Here is a 20745-nt window from a genome sequence, read left to right on the forward strand (position 1 = left end):
CTGTCAAGCATTGTAGACTTGAGTGCTGCTAGAGTTAGTTGTCTTTATATTTTTATGTGGGTTTTGCTGGAACATTGTGTGCAAGTGTTCCTGAGTACACCCACCTGTATGGGTGCTTCTTGAATCAGTCTAGAATATATTTTAAGTCTGTTTTATCTTCTTTTTTTGCGTTTTTCAGTGTTGTTTTCATTTCATATCAAGGATAATCCTGTTTTCCTATTGTTATTAAAGTCACACTTTTGGACATTACAATCCACCCTCACTGAACCAAGACAGTATCGGCATCTCTATCTTTAAGGCTAATTGGATCAAGAATATGCAGCTTTTAAATTTACCTTCTACATTTTTACTCACACAGTATGCATATAAAGATTAATTCACATCCACAGCCTTCCTGTACTTGCACTAACAACTGTAATGGTACTAAAAACAGATAATCGCATCAAATAAAAGTATCTGTTTTAATGATATAATTATGATCAATCCTCTTATATTACAATAGGAATTCAAAATATTTGTGTACATTTGTTTCTTGTCATCTAATATCATGCAACTCATTCCTTCATTCCAGTTCCTCACGCTATCTTAGGTGCTGTGACCCCTCCCCTACGTGCTGTTGTGGCCTGCCACAAAATGCACTGTGTGTGTTTTGCTTGATGGAGAGCTACTGTATCTATGTGCAGAGGGCCTTGGCTTGACTGTATTGGCTAGCTTTTGTGGATGCTGCAAGCAAAGCCATTAGCTAATATGACTCAGCACAAAGGTTGTACAGTATCCTTCAAACTCACAGCCCAGCCAGAAGAACGTATCAGTAAGGCACCCTCTGAGTCTGCTATAAAAGAAGATGAACCTCAGGTGGTGTCACCACATGGGGAGCAGGTGGTTGTTGAAAGAGCAACATCTGAAGGAGCAGAACTCGCCTTGACTGAACCTCCCCCTCCTTCTCTGAAAGAGAAAGATCTCTCTGACAACGCCATAATAGAGCAGGGTAATGAAAACAGAAAGGAAGAGGCCACTGAGAGCCACCTGCTTGTAGAGTCCAAACCAAAAGAGGCAAAACAGCATTCACCGGCAGAAGAGTCCTCGAAACCTATGACAGAAGACAGACATGGAATTGTCTCACCAAGCAAATCAGGAGCCCCTGTGGAAGAATTCAAGGAAAAAGTGGGGACAATTGAAGTAATAACTAACAAGGGCCAAGAATGTGGCAGCGACATTAGATTGCATGACATGCCATTCACTGGTATTCCAGAAGTTGATCCAAAACAAGAAACAGAACCTGCTACAGAGTTGAAGCAAGCATCAGATATTTTTTTAGGGCATGAGCCAGGGGTAGAAAGTTACTTTGAGACATCCTCAAAACTCCAAAGAGAGGAGTCAACACCATCTCAAAGCTATTATGAACTCAGCACGGCCGCAGAGACAAAGTTAAGTGGGGAAACTGGACGCTTTATGAAGAACCTAGAGGAAGACCAGGAGAAGAAAGGCAAGATATCCCCTAGTACGGTGTCTTTAGAAGAGCAAAGCTTCTCCTTGAACATTACTGTTGAGTCCTCAGAGGGACAGGCAGTGAATGAAAAAAACTCAAGGACCTTCTCAAAAGCTTTGTGTCCAATCAGTGGAAGTTTTGATGACTCTGAGATTTCCCCTTCAACACCATCTGAGGAAAGCCATAAACCCACACTAGATTCCACCGATTCACCTGAAGATATCCACACAAAAGCAGAAACACCTCGACCTTTTGAACAATCAAGCAGCTTCTCTGAGATGTTGGACCTGGCTGGAGCGCTGCCTCTTCCCTCACTAGAGAGAAGAGAAGTTGATCACATGAGGCGAAAGTCAGTGCCCGCTGATGTATCAGCTCTGGTGGGAAGTTCTTTGTCCAAGCTCACCTTGAGAGATCAGACCACGAGAGTGGTGGGTAGGGAAAACCAGCTGGAAGAACTGGGATACTGTGTCTTTAATGAGTACTCAGGGCCCATGCCTTCTCCTGCTGATGTACCCAGTCCTGGGGATTCTCCACACCAGCACTTCCCTTCCATGGAGGGTGAAGTAGAGGAAGAGCATGGTGCCACTGAAGCTGAATGCATTCAAAAGGGGATACAAGAACCAGATCACAAAGGAATTGAACCTGAGATAAGTCAAAAAACAGTTACTGAGAGGAAAGATCCTCCAGTAAAGAGTACTCTGATTCTTGAAAAAGCTGTCACAAGTGGAGTAAAACCTGATCGCCTGAGAATCCCAATGACTTCTTCAAAGGACAGGCTGAGTGGCCTGCCGGGTGAGATAAAGATTCATGCAATCCCTGAGGTAGAAATTGAAAAAGACCCATCCAGAGAGGCTTCTCCCATCCCACCAGACAGTTCCTTTACTTTCATTCCTACAGAAACTGGAAGCCAAGCTCCCCTGACTCCTACTAGCCCCAAGTCCCTGAATAATACACTTTCAGAAAGCCAAAACATTGGAGAGAATGTTGGGAAAGATATCTTACTAGCACTCAAAACAGAGAATGATCCAAAGTCTGAGAGGATTAATAATACACAGTCAGAGTTAGACAAAGAAATGTCAGTGCCTGAAGAGAAAGTATCAGAAAAAGTATGTGAAAAACTAGAAATGCCAGATATAGACATAGATTCAGCATCATCTCAGTCTCAGAGCACAGAAAAAGATGACAAGAAGATTGAAAGTGAGTATGGGATACATGCAAAAATAGAAGGACAAGAAAAGCATGAGACCTCAAAAGCTGTTCAAGATTTCAACACTGAAAGGCCCACTGATGAGAAAGATGATCAGATTCAGTTACAGGAGGTGACACTGGAAAAAGGGTCACCAAAGCCACAAATATCCTCCCCAGTAATCATCATACCTCAAGCACAAATAGAGGAAGAAGCAGAAGATGAGGATGATATTGAGTTTGCTGAAGAGCCTCAAGAGATCATGGAGAAAGCTGAGGAGCTTTTTTTCTCCAAGACAGATCAAGCTGAAGTTGGAAAGGAAGAGCAAAAAAAAGAGGAGGTGAGGCTGATGATAGGTGATCAGATGTTAGAAGAAGATCCCAAGTCTGGAGCAGAGGAATGGAGTCATAGTGCCCTATACAGTGACAATGGGGAGCCTGAAACAGACAGTTCACACTTGTCTCCCTGCTCTGACAATGACCTATCACAGCCAACAGAGGAAGGAGGCAGAGATGAAGGGATGGTAGATGATAAATTAACAGAAAACCCACAAATAAACCGAACAGAAGGAAAGAAAGAGGGGTGTGAGGGTGTAAAGAAAGACCAAATAGGAGAGGGGGAAGAGGGTTCTGGTAAGGTACATGAAGAAAAAGAAGAGAAAGCAATGGAAGAAAAGGATGAGGGGGAGGAGAGGACAGAGGATAAATACACTGAGGTTGTTCAGGATGTGGTTGTTCAGGACGTGGAAGAGGTCTCTGATATGCTCTGCCAGACCAGTCGGTCAGCTAACGATGAGACCACCATGGACGTCTCCATCCTAGATACAGACAGTGGCTGGATGGACTCACAAGGTACACTGAGCTTACAGAATAATTGTTTAAGGCATCTAATGTATACTAATGTAGCTTTTTTTAAAGATCAAAAACTAGCTAGCACCAGAAAGTTTGTTAGTCATTTAATTAGTTAAACTTAACTGATAAATTAATCAGGGAGTCATGTTGAGATAAAGCTCTTTTTCAAGAGAGCACCATGAACAGTTTACATCAGTTTACATAAATACCAAGACAAAATACATGCTACTCATTGAACTCAAAGCATCACCCATACAGATATGGCAACATTAATTATTGTTAAAATGTTGGCTAGTAAAATTTAAAAGTCTCTCAGAGGAATGAGTGTCTCTAACTTCAAAGCTAAATAAATGTCTTGTGTATTAAGCTATGTTGTAGCTAGGAGTGTGGAGAATTAGTCCTCTTCTGATCCTTCTCCACTGCAGATGACAAAAGTATCATGACTGAGCAAATCGAAGTCCTTCCTCACATCCAGAGTCCTACCAGTACACCTGTGGTGGTGGACAGACCCGCTAAACGGGCTCTCTGCAGGGGAAGGGGCCACCCTGGCATCACTGAGAGTAAAGTGTCTCGCAAAGTACCCAGCCACCACCCTACAGAGACAATGAAGAAGAAAAAAGGTTTCAGTTCTGTATTCAAGAGCTGTTGTTTAGCTTAAAACAAATTATGTAGTTGATTTTTTATCAATGCACTGTACAGTACATTTGTATTTAGCAAACTCACATGTAGTGTCACTTTTATGACTTGATGTTAAACATAGATTTGCCTCTGTTGTATATTTAATTGAGGTTTGCATGATGGTATAATTTTGTCTCTCCTCTTTGCTAGTAGGCATGAGGAGGGCTGACCAGAATAAGGTGTCAGCCCTCCAAACTCGTTCTCCAAATCGAAAGATCATAGCCAAAGCGGCGGCCAGACATCCTAGGTCTGCTCTGCTTCACGGCTCTGCTAGACGCAAGGCCACAGGTGAACACTTTTCACCAGGAATCAGTGCTGTGGGTAGAGAGAGTGCAACCGAACTGAGTATATATGCAGTACAAGACTAAAGTACCAATATTTCCAATTATTAAAAAGTCCCTCAAAAGTATTGTGACATTTAGACTAAGGCCTGTGGATCTAACTCAACACATATAGAAGAAAACAAAAACTGCAAATTAGTTGGGATAGCAGTTCTAATACCCATTCACCATTAAGTGCTGAATACTTTATTAACATATCATTGTGAGGCCATCGACACATCGAACACATTTAATCTAGTTATATTTGGCTAACAGCTAATAAAAATGTTGGCTCTCTCTATTGATGGCTCAGAAATTTAGTAGGTGCAATGTAGCTGGCAAACATTGTGTGCTGCTGACCCATATCACCAAATCACCACATATGTTGTGTTTTTTTCCATTTGATGACACTTTTTCATTTTCTCCTAGTTAAAAGTGTTTATTTTCAGCTGTTTGGCTTCATATCCATGTGTATTTCTGCTAGCTGCTGCTGCTGCTGCTTGTGAGTTGTTTTTAATGACATGTACTTTTTTTATGAGGAACAGCTATTTTGGGTTTTGTGTCTCACTTTTCTATGTGATTTGGAAATGGCTTCAAAATTATTTGGTCACTTGGTTGGAAAAAAATCTATGAACACAAATCAAGACTGACAAAAGTGTTATTCTGAGTTTTATGAGGTATCAGTATTTGATCTGTGTCACGTGCCTGTTGTCAAAACCCCAGAAAATGCCCTTTGCTCATGTCAGAAGTTAACATTTGGACTGGTAATTCAGAGTCATACTGTATAGGATTGTGTGTACATGGGTTTTTTTTTTTTTTTTTTTTTGGAGCTGTCAGCTTTCATGTTCAACTCGCAAATGTCTCCCCCTGCAGGTTTATGCTAATCATTACAACAGGACTCTTTTTTTTTTTTCAGGTTTAGAAAGCCATCAGCCCCTCAGTGTGGCCCACCAGTCCAGGGAGAGGACCACTGTAAGTCATCTTCATCTTTCAGTATAGAATTTTAGGTTGGTATATAAATAAAAATTAAAATAAAAGACACAAGTTGATGACAGGGCATTGAGTTGTCTTTGCAGTACACAGGTCAAGTTCACTGACATTCCATCATTTTAAGGAGTACTGTGTTGTTGCAAACAGGTGTCGTGTTTGTCTCTCAGTATGTTTGACCACACCACACTCTGCATTGCATCATGGGGCCTGTTGATTACATGACAAGCTTGGTATTTTCTTCCTTTCTTCTTTTCTGCATGTTTGCATTTGCGGCTTTTTATTTTTCTGTGTACATATTCATTTTGTCTTGCATGCCTGCCTCTATCCCTGTCTCTACCAGTGTCAACAGAGAACATTTGTGAGTAAAGAAAATCGAATTAGAGTAGAAATGTACTTATAGGTGTACATTTTACAATAAAATAAACTGCTTAGTATATGCAGTATAGGGGCTCAACCAAATTATGTTTCATACAGAGTAACCCCAACATTTCACCTCAAAACCTTTTCTTTTTTATAGTCAGCTCCTTACTCCTTGCCTTTGTTGTTTTATATCCTTTAAAATACAGAAATTTCTGTCCTCCAAAAGGTCCAAGTTTTCCATTCTTAAAAGAAAATCACATAATCAACAGCATGACTCATCCAGTATTTGTTGTTCACCAAAGTAGCATGAAGTTTGTGCTATTAACGTAGTGTGGTTCTGCCTGAACCATATTTTATCTCAGCTCCATCCCATCCCTCTTCATTTCTCTGTTTGGCACCTCTGCCTGCACTTCCATCTATCCTGCATGCCTTCCTCGTTCATGTCATGGCTACGGTCCAGAGCCCCATGAGGGCTGTTCTGTTAAAGATGGCAGTGCAGCGTCGGGGGTCAGATCAACAGCCCCCCCGCCCCGGCTCTGCCTGTAGCCTTAAATGGAGCCCCTTGGTGGAGGCAGAGCTCAGCACGGCCCGCCCCTCCTCAGCATGCTCCCGCTCATCCCCTCTGCCAAACAAATGGGCAGAGAAGGTAAAGTGAAAGGAGAGCAGGGGTTGATAGGTAGCTACAAGCATTTGATGAAGCCCGGTTATTGACTCTTTGGTGTGTGTGTGTGTGTGTGTGTGTGTGTGTGTTAACTCAGGAGAAAGCATACCGCAGCCCAGAGAATATACTGTGTATACAATATAGAACCTTCCTGCACAGCAGATTTCCTCTTTACTAACTTTATTAACTCTCCTAACGTTTGATCATTTTATTAATTTTAACTCACGCTGTGCTCCACACCCTGCCCTGCTCCTCTCTGCCCCTATTTCCTTTCACCTGCATTTGCCTTAACCTCTCCCCTCTCTCAAAGTGATCCGTACCGAGTCCAGAGCGGACAGCAGGTCTGGAAGAGCCCCTAGTATGGCAGGTAGACCACCCTGTAGCTCCTGGTAGACCCTCCTCATCAACATGTGACATCTAGTTGTTAGTACATAGCATTTTTATTTTGTATTATTTTGTTAATTAATAATTCTATTTTGTATACAAGTGAGCATCATCCACTGTCAGATGATTAAATCATTCATCTTGCTCACACATTTTTCTAAAGGGTGTCTGCAGTTTTCAGAAAATCTTAAAATAAAATGATTTATAATTTAAGTCTTCTCACACTGGATTCCCCTCTTAACACACAAATTGCAAAACAGGCCTGACTTGCAGAGTCTGTCTCCATTTTCTATTTTCAGTTAACAGACTTTGTCCAGTAAGAAAGAAGGTGAATTTGTAAGCTTATTTATTTTGTCCCTGAATGTGTCCTACTTTAATACAAATTGAATTAAAACATTTTTACAGTGTGTTCACTTTGTCAAACCTGCAGTTACCTTATTAGGGGAATGAGTAGGGTCCATAACAACAGGTTGCTGCTTCCTGTTCTTATCCAGGATGTTGTCAGCTAAAATCCTGTTGGTCCTGTACCAGTAACCCAGCAACAAGCTGTTGGCGTGAAATGAGTTCGGTTGCATATGTTTGCTTTCACAGGTCTTGTGAGGCATGTTTGTTTGACCTGGGCTGTTTGTTTTGTGCAAATTGAGCCCATTTGACACCAACAGTGCAGTGCTCACAGCCCCATGAGTCTTATGTTTCCTTATCATCATCATCATCATAACCAGATGAAGGATCTCTCACACACACACACCAGTTCATCTATTGTCTTTTGTATCTGCCTCTGTTTTTCATATTTCTTCTCCTTCTTTCCTCTTTGAGGTGATGTTCTCTCTCTTTTTCTTTTCTCCTACCTTCCAGGATTAGTTTTTCTTATTCTTCCTTCTATCTTCCTCTTCTTATCATAATACAACCTCTCCTGCCTCCTAGGTACAGACTCTGCACGTTCCCGATCAGTCCGTAGTGGTGCCTCCACCCCTGGCGCCATTACACCCGGCACACCCCCAAGCTACTCCTGCCGCACACCCGGCTCACGGACACCTGGAAGCCACACACCTAAGTCCTTCAGCGTCCTCCAGGAGAAGAAGGTGGCGGTGATCCGAACCCCGCCCAAGTCTCCATCCTCTGTCCAGCGGCAGCTGAAGGTTGTCAATCAGCCCCTGCCTGACTTGAAGAATGTAAAGTCCAAGATTGGGTCCACCTCCAACATCAAGCATCAGCCAAAAGGTGGACAGGTAACAGGACTGACATCATAATTTGATTAGTTTTTTACTAACATCTGTTTCATGATTTTGGTGTAATGAAGTCCTAAAAACCTTGAAAATGAAATTCAAATTTCAGCAGTTACCTTTTTCTATCACATGGGGTAGGAAAGGTCTAAGTTATGTCCTACTTAAAAAAGACTAAAAAGACTGCATAGTAAGTTTATTATGAACTTTACTATTTACCACTAATCAAGCAACAATTTGCCATAATTTTAGAATGAACTTCTAATAAAATATATTATTTCTCAGACTAAATATTTGCACTTTAAACCTTGGTTTATTGTAGTTCTACAACGTGAACATTTAAAAAACACATGCATACACACAAAATACAGTACAGTGTGCTGTTAAAAGATAAAAAGATATACACATGAGGAGACAAAAGGACCACTACATAACAAAACAGGAAGGATTAGTGACTTACAGTATGTATCTTAAACCTTGAAGACATTTTTAAATCTCTGATAAGTTGTTGGCACTGGATATTGTTTCTAGTGGATTTGTGACTCCACTGCAAATCATATATTATTATCTATTACATATGTTTTCTCTTTCCTTCTTTGAGTTGGAGAAATGTTGTGAAATGCTCAGATATCTCTCTTGCCATCCTCACTCCATCTGACTGGCCTCTGAACCCCTGTCGTACCATCACTGTGTGTCTGCTTCCTCTGACTGTTCTCTGGCCTTCCCTGTCCGTGTTCATCTCCGTCACTCTGGATGAAACATCATCCGCTGCCTTTGGCCTCTTCTCCTGACTTTCCCTCTGTCTTCTTTTCTCCCTACCTTTTCCCAATTTTCTCCTTATTGAAAAAGCTACAGCTGTACCACAAGCATCATGTGTTGTCATTGCTAAAATAATGACATTTAAAACAACTATCCTCCTAAGAATCCCTGCACTGCCTTCAAGGAGCGGTCAACCTGCAGAATCATTTCCCCTGGGGAGTGGCTTTCGTCATTGCCTTGCAGCAGTGACTATTAATAATTGTAAGGGTGTGGAATTACTTTTTAAGAAGTTGCACTTCAAACACCTCACTTCACTTTTTCAAACAGAACAGTCACTTGCTAGAACCCCAGCAGGAGCCTAATTTAGTGATCTGTCTCTCTTGAACCAAAGAGGATCACTTGATAAAGGTGGCCTAGTTTTAACTGATTCAGATGCTCAAGTTCGCCAGAATCATCAATGAATAATGTTACCTCAGCCTTACATGAAAGGAAAGAAAAGGGCCTTCAACTTAGCTTTTTCCTGTTCAAGACATGTTGTTTTCCTCTATTAATAATGATTAATGCACTGTTATACGCTAGATTAAAATTAAAGAATGCATGGGTAACATGTTCACCAAGGAGACAAAGCCCTTTCCTATTTGTCGTCGGGGTGTAACAGATGTGTGGTTGACTAATAGCCTGTGAATTTTTAATCACATAACCAAGGCAACAGACAATGTTAATGTTCCTTGAGTATTACAGAAGTGAGACTTTTCATTAACCCCTGTGAAATACGAAGGAGGAGGCAGTTCATTGTCCTATTGCCAGCTCTTCCTTCCTCTTTGAGGAGAAATGTGACATGGGGCAGAAATTTTTAATGAAGCTGGGTGACACACGGCTTGGAGGAGCAGCACAGCAGACTTTGTAGAATACCGGTGCGATCAATGTGCATCCTCTAATGTCATACTAAAGAGCTGATGTTTGAATCTTTTAAATGAATATGTAAATAAATAGATTTTATATGTTAACATGGCATTTTATGTCATACCTAAAATTAATTAATCTCTAAATATCATTTTATTTTAACATAGATAACACAATTTTCCTGTGTGGTTACATTTGCTTTCACTTATAGAAAAGCATTGTTTGTGCATGGAAATGCTGTCGTATCAGTGTTTTGGTGGCATTTTGTTTAGATCAGCAGCAAAATGTCACTTATTTAACTGACATTCATCTGCAGTTGTTTTGATACCGGTTTATCATGTGTCAGGCCAATCACAAGTGTATTTGCTCGTGCAGTAGTTACTCCCCCCTACTCCCTGTGGAGTGGCAAAGACTGCATTAAAAGGGAAGCTGACATTACTAAATGAGCAAAAGGGAGATAAAATCCCTCCCAGAGTAATTTCTGTTCTCACAGCTCTGTACAGTAGCACAAAGGAAAGCACTGCAAATCTAAACACATTAAATGTACATGTATCTGAAGACACACTGATCACTCATCATACACTTGGCGTTATTAAACTAGGCACATATAGTGCTTGCTTTTTTTTTTTTGATTCAATTTTGTTTTAGGTTCAGATTTTAAGTGAGAAGCTGGACTTCAGTCATGTTCAGTCAAAGTGTGGCTCCAAGGATAATCTGAAGCACATGCCCAAAGGAGGCAATATATGTACGCCTTTCTTTTTCTTTCTCTTCCTTCTCCTTACAGCTGGGGCTGTTGCAGCGCTCTCCCATGCTACCTTTATGTGTTCATCTGTCCACCCATCTGCCATTTGTCTGCCATTGGCTTGTTTTAATCAAGTAAAAGAGGGCTTGCTTTCAAAGTCCATTACATGGTACCTTTTTTGTCAAAGAAGAAGTAAAGTACACTATTTCCCTCTTTAGTAATATTTTTTGTTTTTAAATTGTGATTCCACCCCCCTTTAGTACTTAAAAATTAAACTCTTTCAGATGTGCTTCAGGCTGCTAAAACAACTCTGTTTAAAATAGGGACAAGTTGAAGACTCAGTGATTACAGCACTACAAGTGCAGCTTCTTCACTCTGATAAACGCCTTCATTCCTGCATAAAAATTAACCTCCATCAGTAAAAACCTGTGTGTTGTGTTCTGTGCTCTAGATCAGCTAAGCCCTAGTGTTAGTGAGTGCTGCATATTGATATTTTGTGGAATTATAATTGGGACACTTTTACAGGATTATTCCAGTTGGGTCTCCCCCTTACTACCCGTTTTAGAAAGCCCTAGGTGTGCACTGTTTGTTTATGTAAAAAAGTCACCCTGTCATTCCCAGGTCATGATTCCAAGTGTTAAACTGGACTTTAGCCACGTTCAGGCTAAATGTGGCTCCCTGGACAAAATCCAGTACACAGCAGGCGGGGGAAATGTGAGTGATGCTGCCAAAAACCATCCATACATGAACATAAAAAAACACTCTTAAATCTTGTTTTAATACATCTGCACAGTGTAGGCATATGTGTTTATGAACTGTATTTGTGGAGTGTTTTCATCTTTATTAACTCTGTTTTGTGCCCCAAAACTTCATTTTCCACAAGCATATGCACCAAAACCATCATTTTAATATTTGCCTGGGGCCCAACATATAATATCTAAAATGTTAACATAAACACCCCTTAATAGCATGCAGGGTTTTCACCATACCTTTTTAACAGTGATCGCAGTTGCACTAATTCATATCACCCATGGACAGTAAAGTTGCTGTAGTACCTGTATTCCACTTGCTTTCATATTAACCTCTCTCCAGGGGACCAACATCAGCATCTTTGTCTCTTGTGTGGACGAGCATTGATCATTTCAATCTGCCATCATCTGTAGATTCATGTTGTCATCTCATGGCTGACTAAACCTTTCTTGTTTTTCCATCAGAAACATCTCCGCATTCACTTCATTTCATGTCAGTTACTTTAACTTCCATCTTTCCAAGATGTTTGTAAAAAAAAAAAAAAAAGCATTTTTCACAGTGTGTTTCTCGAGTAAGCATAGGTTAATGTGTGCACTGTGCTGCTCTCTGCAGGTCCAAATCCAGACCAAGAAGATGGACTTGAGTCACGTGACTGCTAAATGTGGATCTATGTCCAACATTCACCATAGAGCAGGTACTCTACAGCCAGAGGTGCATGTTTTTGGTTTTGATAAAGCAAAACTTGTGCTGTAGTCTTCTTCATACACAAGTGAACCTAGAACATATGGCACTGTTATTGTTCTTGTAATTGATTTTACTGGTCCACTAGTTCCCAGCAAATGTTGTTTTTGTTGCTCATATGCATATGATTGTGCTCATGGAGCTCCTTATGGAAGGATGTAATTGAAAGTGAAAGAAAATTTGATCTTAGGCTAATGTATGCCACATATTAAAATAAGCTTGTTTTCACCTGCAACATATTAGTACAAACAACCTTATAAGCTCATTTAACTTGGTTTATTTGGCATTTAGACCACAGCATTAAAACTTATGAGAAATGGAAGAGATGTAATACTAGAGGTTAAAAAGTCATAGGCATCTTTTGTCTTATCTGTGGCTTTTGATGTCGACAGAAAATTATTGACTAGACTGCAGAGTTTATGCATATGATCGGGGTGGATGATATTTCAGAAATATGTCCACATACACCCATATAACAATCTTAAATTACTGTTTGGCCCATTTCTGTTGTCCAAACTAATGACTGCTAACAAGCTACAACTTGTAGCTACAGTTTTTGTTTTGCATATATTAAGAGTTTGGCTCCATTCAGTACACAACAATGAGGCAGTTCACTGCTTTGAGTGCCAGTTTATCTATTTTATATTTGATTTTACACATTTTTGCCATGCTGTGATATGCTAGTATAGGGACATATTTTTATTAACATAGGAATAATAATTTTGGCCATAACACCCAGCCCTATATGATATTATATGTACAGTATTAAGCAAGTTAGGAAGAGGTTGCTGTGTGGCGGACAGTGTACTGAAGTGTGCAGATCCTTTGCCCTGAGCGGTGCTCAGGAGTAATGCTGGCTTGTAGGTGAGTGATGCCCTGTAGGTTTGATGGTTTTCTTCTCCTCCATGCTGCCCTGTTCCCAGGGGGAGGCAATGTGCGAATTGAGAATGTGAAGCTGGACTTTAAAGACAAGGCACATGCCAAGGTCGGCTCCCTGGACAATGCCAGCCACACTCCTGGAGGGGGCAACGTTATGGTAAGAAGAAGCACACAGAGGCTCTGTCACTGCTGGTTTTTGTAAAAAAAAAAATAAAGGACACTCCTGATGTAAACATTTTGTTTGTTTGTTTTGTCAGATTGAGAGCCACAAACTGACCTTCCGGGAAACAGCCAAAGCCCGGGTGGACCATGGGGCAGAAATCATCATCACTCACTCTCCCGGGGTGGAGACAGGAGGCACTTCTCCTCGTCTGTCCTCGGCCGGTAGTATCAACCTTCTGGAGTCACCCCAGCTCTCCACGCTGGCCCAGGATGTCACTGCTGCCCTGGCCAAGCAAGGCTTATGAGCTGGCTATGTGGAGAACCTCAAAAAGATCCACCATTACTTTCTTCCCATCAGTCTTACTCACTCATAAGCATCCAGTGTTCTCCCAAAGTCCTTCACTGCAAACCAACCCCCACACAGGTTCTACAGTCCTAGTTGACGGACTACCCTTACAGCCCTTCCAGTAGGATTTTAGAAATTGAATTCTAAAATTATGCTTCATTTGCTCCCTGAAAGGGACATGCCTAGTCCCTCTATCTGCTTTTCATTCACTTGAACATGGACCTTTTTGTTTTGTTTTAGATAGGCTAAATACTAATGTTTGACTGGATGTGTTTGTCTAAGAAGACGTTGTGGCTTTTATGATTGTATAGTAATTTCTGTCATGAAAAGCATCACATTCCTCCACTGTGGGGATAACTTCAAGGTGAATTCATGATTCATGTCCATTCAGAATTTATATGGTACTGAATTGAAGATATAGCAACCTGATACTAGATGCTAGTCTTAAAGGTACACCGGTGTGAGAGACTTAACTTATACAAACATGGTACGCAACTGTTCCTGCAAAAGAATGGCTGATGAGCATGTCGGCTAAAATGTGACATTTAGTGTCAAATAACAGGATTTTTTTTTCCCATTGTTTGGATTTTAATGTTGCTTCTTGATATTGCTGGACATTGCTGGATTGTTGGACATGTTGTTTTCTCATTGTTTTCTTGTTTTATATGTCATCATAGTGGACGCTGTTAGTTTTGTATGTTCCCTGTGGCCGCACTGGCTTATTGACACTTCAGTGTAGATTACCAATGCGTTAATGGAGTCAAGTGCTAAAAAACTGGCTTTCCAATATAATTTTTTATTTCTTTTCTGCAAACCAATGTGCTGCTCTTTTTTCCTTGGTTTTAGCTCTGTGGATTTATTAGGCTACAACACTGCTGTTATGCAGGCATGGCAAATAAATGATAAATAAGTTAGAACTATTTGGAGCAATCTTTAACTTTTCAGAGTTATTATAAATGGCCGGGCTGCTTTCTAATGTCTGTGTTTCAAGGTCAGGTCCAAAAAAGGCTCCTCGTGCTCGTGTGACTTGTCTTCTTTTGCAAAGACTGGGTTGTACAATGTATTTGAAAGGGCAAAAGGCCCAAAAGTTGTTAAAGCAGAAATTATTTGATTTGATTTGATTTATTCTTTCAAGCATGTAAAACCAGTTGATATGACAACACACATAATTTTACACATAATCCAATATCAATTTGCTTATACCTAGTACATGCTTGAATGGAGTAGGAAGAAGTCAGATTTACCCAGTCCTACCCCATGACATCATCTTACCATCATTGGTTTGCAAGCAGTAAATAATTCTCTTCTACACCACACAAGTAATATACTAAAGAATTATAACAGAGTGTTAACATTCATACATAATTACATTCTTAAATACTTATCTTCTACACCACACAAGTAATATACTAAAGAATTATTACAAAGTGTTAACATTCATACACCACACCCACAATGTTCCATCTAATTAATCATTAAACCTGTTCTTGCATATATCTTGATTGACACATACCTTTATATTTATGTTTAAACTCGTCAATTCTATTACTATTTTTTATGTCTACACTTAAACTGTTCCATAGTTTTACCCCACTTATGGAAATACAAAATCCTTTATTATTATGAAGCTTTATATGAAAACATTCCCTATAAAAGAGCAGCTATTTGGCCCTTTTGTGCAACTGAACCAGTAACTTTACAGGAAATGAAAGCAGAAAGGACAAAGACAAAGAATGGGAGTAACCCTCAGCTTGCAGCGCTTAGAATTCATTTTAAAAAAGAATAAACTCTTTTTGCATATTCTCTGCTTATCATTGTGAAACTCCTCTGTCCTCCCTCTCCTCTTCCTCCTCCAGTGTCAGCTACCCCACCAGTGTTTTTTCTGTGCTTCCTATATTCTTGCCCCTCTTTGCCTGTGTAAGTGTATTTAAAATACCATGTAGATGTGTGTTCATACTTTATGATGTTTGAGACATACTGATGACAAATGCTCCTAGAGGATGATGACAACAGAAATAAAGAAAATAAAAACTGGTTCACTCCAGCTTCTGGTATGTATTATTGGAAAATATTGCAATTAATTTATTTACATCATACTTTAGCTCAATACAGAGAAAGTGTATGTTAATTGTATGGCTGGTGTGTATAGAATCTCTTTCAATTAACCCTTCTTGTATTGTAAAGAACATGTTTTTGACATAACGGCATATATATATGAAATTGGGGATGTACTAATACATTTTTATAAATATTTATCTGCAAATGAAATGGTGTATTTAATTATTAGAATTTTTAACTATGCTATTTCCTACAGAGTATCCCATTAATTTACCTTCCTTAGTACAAAACAGTTAGCTGGTCTGAACTATGGGTGTATTAAGGGAAAGCACATTTCTTTGTGCTCACTCATATTTTTCACTATAATGTTCCTATAATTTATAATGTTTTATACTTTTATAAGTTTAACATGTTATTTTTCAGTCCTATAGATGTCCACATGTAACTGGAATTGTAGTAGCTTACCTCTTTATAGTGGTGGCTCATTCCACCTGTGTACAGTGTGTGTATTTATCTAGCTGAAAGGAATATTTTGCTAAATGGTGACTTTTACATTTGATACTTGGTACTGAAATGTTATAGGCCTATTTTATAGTGTGGCCGCTACATTCATGTAATAAGAGAAATCCTTTCAGTATCCTCTCTTACAGGTTGTCCAGCAGGGTTATTAAACAACCTTTTGATATTCAGTGGGGGGGTGACTGCATCATCCGCCTGCAATCCAATGTGTGTTCACAGCAGTCTGTGCTTTAGTCATATACAGTGTTTCTGTGACATTTCCTGAAATCCTCAGAGGATTGACAGGGAAAACATCTGGCCCAGATGCACACTGCGTCTTTAAGCTCCGCCGCAGATAAATTAGCACACCGATCAACAGTCGTTGTCCGGTGAGGGAGGTGCGGAAATCAGAGCGCTCTCCTTCTCTGGCTCCCCCACCCACCCTCCTGTTCTATCCTTTTCCCTCTCTCTCTCTGTCTCCCTCTCTCTTTCTCTCTCTCTCTCGCAGGCGACCAACACTTGCAGCCATTTTACGCCGGACGAACCCAATCATGTCGTGAAGGAAGCACCTGGGCAGAGCCAGCAGCCACCGCGCGTCCCGGTGGTCGCATACGGGCGGGCAGGCAGGTCCGGCCAAAATGGTGAAGAGGAAAAGCCTGGACGATAACGAGCAGGAGTGCGGAAAGGGAATACCGTTCCCCATCCAGACCTTCCTATGGAGGCAAACGAGGTTAGTGCTTCTGTGGACATGGATAACAGGTGTTTGTCATTGGTGAATATAAGGAGGCTCAAGGATTTGACAGCAACCGTGGCAAACACGAAAAGGCGCCATAATTTCACCCAGTTCTAAACTCTGGATGGATTTCCTTATTATAATTTAAATGGGAAACCTTGTGTCAGTGGTGACTGTCAATTCACTGGTGTCAGTGGATGTTGGAAGGTGGACTGCGTGTTTTTGCAGCGTGTTAAATAACTGTGAATGGAGAGGGATGAAGATTTGGTATGATGTACATAGACATGTAAGGTAGTAGTAAATGTACATAGAAAGTGGGTCAAAGAAAAGAAATGATCTGTACATTAACTACAGTAAAAGAACCGCCCAGGTTTGTACAAATATCTTGTACAGTTTTATTATTTACACTATAATTTGACATTGAAGATTTAATAACACAACCAGCATTTTTTAATCCCGTGTTTTTCAGTGCCTTTCTGCGTCCAAAGTTGGGAAAACAGTATGAAGCATCTTGCGTGGTAAGTCATTTCATAATGCCATGTGTGTTGATGGGGAAACAATTGCTCCCTCCATAGTAATCCGTTTTTACTGTAATGCACCTGCAAATCAAGTGGGCTCTTGATTTTACATTTAGCAAATTAGTTTTACCCCTTGTTTCCTCTGATTACCCATGAGCCAGACCTTTAGACACTCATATCCATAATGGCGCTTCTCCAGATCCCCCTGGGTCTAAACAGAGCAGCCACTGTCTCCCACAAGCACTGCCTTGCTTGGGGCCATAAGGGACATTTAAATGCTCAAAGAAATGGGCCTTAGTTCAGGCCTGATGTCTCTCTTATTTTCTCTGACTGCTTCCCAGTCCTTTGAGCGTGTGCTGGTGGAGAACAAGCTCCACGGGCTGTCGCCAGCCTTGTCAGAGGCCATCCAGAGCATCTCCCGCTGGGAGCTTGTCCAGGCAGCCCTGCCTCATGTACTCCATTGCACCTCTATCCTGCTGTCGAACAGGAACAAGCTGGGTGAGGACATGTAGGACACACTCTGCTACAGCTTTAGGCATTGACTTGAGCGTTATCCAGGTTATCGTTATTCAGCAAAACATTAAGTGATGTTCTTTTAGTCACAGAACAGACATAGAATGTCCTGACTTTACTGTTCATCACGGTTGTGGATTAATATGCTAAGAAAACATGTTTATTTGAAAGAAATGTGTTCTTCTGGATCTTATTGGCACCAACATACACAGGGAGGTACAGTATATATGATAGAATTTAACATTTACGAAAGCAATGATAATTAGAAAAATGTGCTTTGGTTTAGTGTTATTGATAAATGATGATTTCATTTATTATTGTAAGGATTGATAAATTGTTTGGTCTGTAAAATGTCAAAATAAAATGAAAAGGCACCCACATATGTTCCTAAAGCTCATGTTGATGTCTTGCTTTGCCTGAACGATAGTAAGATATGCATATTTGAGTAGCTGGACCTGGGTAATGTTTAGCATTTTATCCTGAAAATAAAATGAATGATTCATTGATTATCTGACAGTTGATTAAGATATTAACTTTGCATAGTTCTTAGTTTTTGCTGTTGGATCATGGTGAAAGTCTTGTCAGTCACAATGTCATCAGAATTGGACTACACATTCACATTAGAGAAGCCATGGGATCCTTTTAACTAAAGTGAACAACCTGAAGTTATCAAGTATAATAAACCTCTAGTGATGCACTGAAACCCATCCACCCATCATTGCCCCTGACTTTTTACCTTCAAAAGGCCACCAGGACAAGCTGGGTGTGGCTGAGACCAAGCTGCTCCACACGCTGCACTGGATGCTGCTGGAGGCTGCCCAGGAGTGCAACCATGAGCCCAGCCTGAGCCATGGCTGGTCTGGGGGCAGCAGCAGCAGTGCCTTCCTTCAACCTGTGGGGAATCAGGGTTCCTCACCAGGAGCTCCTGGCTCCTGTTCCGGCTCAGCCCTAGATGGGTCGGGGCCCCAGCACAGCAGTTCCTTGCTGGAGGAGGATGAGCATGCTCGTACCAAGCTGTTCCACAAGAGCATGGCCACCATAGAACTATTTGTGTTCTTGTTTGCTCCACTTATTCATCGGATAAAGGTTTGTGTCTTATGGTACTTGAAACAGAATATCAAGATATCAAACATTAGTTTTATTTAAATTAATTCCAAACTATAATCTCAACTGGCTCACAAGCTAGAACCTCATATCTCACCTTTACACTTCAAGATCCTTTGACTACTGATTTACAATATTTGTACAAACAGACACAAGAGTCGGGTTACAGTACTCAAGGTTTTGCACCCAACTGAACAATAGAATCTTTATATTATACTGTATCTTAGTACCATGCTGTATAGTGTAAACAATTGTACTGTAATAGCAGCAGTCTTTGAAAGAATCCTGAAGTCAGAAATGTTGATTTCTTGCTTCAGACAGGTGATCATTGAAGAGTTGAGGAAAAGGTTAAATGTACTAAACTGCTATAAATGATATTCTAAATAGGTCACTTTTCTTTTATCAGGAGTCGGACCTGACCTTCCGGTTGGCCAGTGGTTTGGTAATATGGCAGGGGGTTGTGACAGGTGAAAAAAAAAATCCACCCTCTCATCCATATATATTGGGGGCAGAATGTGTGTTACTGTAGTTCTGAAAAGCAGAACTCCACACCACTTGCTCACCTCACTTCAGACCTATAACCGGCAGCTGCCCCCCAGCGATCACCTCCCTTACCCCCAGCTCTCCACACTTGACAAAGAGTACAGGAACTGTCTCCAGTGAGCAGTCAGGACTGCAGAAAGAATCATCAGTGACAGCCTGCCCCAGATTTCTTTTAAGTGTTTGACATGTAATTAAGACATACAATATGCTACGCCTGTTTCAACAGCAAAGAGGAACTCCCCAGTCAACAACCAGTGCAGCCCCTGTGGATCGGGCAACCCAGGTCCCGTGGTGAGTGAACACTTTTAGCTCAGATCTCATCAGATTTTGCTTCCCATGTTGACTGAATGTAAGAGGCTTCTTCCCCTTTATTTCCTCTGGGGCTGGCTGCTAATATTCATTAACACTGGTCATCCGGTAGCATCAGCGTGGTTGGCCAGGGTTATGATAGAAACCTCACTCCAATCTCAGAGCCTTGAATTATTAGGAGCTGTCTGTCTCTCTGCATTACCAACAGCATTTATCCATCTACCCACAGGGCTTCCAGGTGGTTTGTGAAGCCGTCCAGTCAGATTCCTCCTCCCCCGCCTCGGGAGAGCAGAGCTGTCGCCGTGGCAACTCGGTTGAAAAAGGTGGCCATTCCCAACAACCTGCACTTGTCAAAGGCCCTTCCAAGAAAAAGTGAGAGCAGTTAATCAATTTGCCCCCAAGCAGCATTGAAATAAGAAACATTTGGTCAAGAGCACATCATTGATTTTTGATTTTGGGAGTTAGGTTCATGCATCATGCTCATTCAGGCATGCTGTTAAGCAGAAGGTGGTATCCTATATAGTGTAAATGCCCAAGACATAGGTAATTTTAGTCCACTATTCTCTTATAGCTCCAGTATGTTGAGTTGTTATGTTGCTCAGGACATATTTAGTTACTGTAGGTGTTTCACATAGCTTGCCTTTTGGGGTTTTGGCAACCTATAATTCTTACATTTAGAGATCTTTTGTGATTGATGAGGGTCTGAGCTTTGATAATTCTACCTCTGGAATCATAGCAGGAAAAACCCCCACAGAATGATTTTATCAGGATGGCGAGCAGCAGAAGAGAGCAATGTTACTATACATGATACAAGGAATATAGAAAAAAAATTCCAATATATAACCAAGAGCAGCAATATAGTAAAGCTGAAAGAATTGACAGAAGCAATTTGTGGGTTGTAACAGTGCAAAAGTGCAGTGACTTATAAGTGATCTGTGCTGACACAGAGCTGGTGCCATCATCTTGTTGATGGCTAAACATTTAGCCCTGTGACACTGTTGTTCAGATACACTGCACAGCTTGCTCCTCTAGCTTGTGAAGAGCT

The 20745-nt window shown here is 40.8% G+C and overlaps 2 protein-coding genes across 2 annotated transcripts in view; both read left to right on the forward strand.

Moving 5' to 3' along the window:
* Nucleotides 1–14601, forward strand: part of LOC109968777 (microtubule-associated protein 2-like) — a 55900-nt gene extending 41299 nt beyond the window's left edge. Inside the window, exons 7-18 of the mRNA XM_020615284.1 lie at nt 791–3526; nt 3952–4146; nt 4355–4492; nt 5441–5496; nt 5855–5872; nt 6335–6520; nt 6633–6666; nt 6846–6902; nt 7844–8148; nt 11909–11990; nt 12961–13073; nt 13174–14601. Of these exons, the coding sequence (XP_020470940.1) occupies nt 791–3526; nt 3952–4146; nt 4355–4492; nt 5441–5496; nt 5855–5872; nt 6335–6520; nt 6633–6666; nt 6846–6902; nt 7844–8148; nt 11909–11990; nt 12961–13073; nt 13174–13383 (4130 nt within the window). The 3' untranslated portion in view covers nt 13384–14601. The remainder of the gene's footprint in view (nt 1–790; nt 3527–3951; nt 4147–4354; nt 4493–5440; nt 5497–5854; nt 5873–6334; nt 6521–6632; nt 6667–6845; nt 6903–7843; nt 8149–11908; nt 11991–12960; nt 13074–13173) is intronic.
* Nucleotides 14602–16416: 1815 nt separating this feature from the next.
* unc80 (unc-80 homolog (C. elegans)) overlaps nt 16417–20745 on the forward strand; it is a 58813-nt gene continuing 54484 nt past the window's right edge. The window contains 7 exon segments of the mRNA XM_020615285.1: nt 16417–16710; nt 17183–17231; nt 17573–17729; nt 18490–18830; nt 19255–19315; nt 19588–19682; nt 19930–20072. Of these exon segments, the coding sequence (XP_020470941.1) occupies nt 16619–16710; nt 17183–17231; nt 17573–17729; nt 18490–18830; nt 19255–19315; nt 19588–19682; nt 19930–20072 (938 nt within the window). The 5' untranslated portion in view covers nt 16417–16618.

This window comes from Monopterus albus, unplaced genomic scaffold (genome assembly GCF_001952655.1).
Source record: "Monopterus albus unplaced genomic scaffold, M_albus_1.0 scaffold161.1, whole genome shotgun sequence".
NCBI classification, from domain to species: Eukaryota; Metazoa; Chordata; class Actinopteri; order Synbranchiformes; family Synbranchidae; genus Monopterus; species Monopterus albus.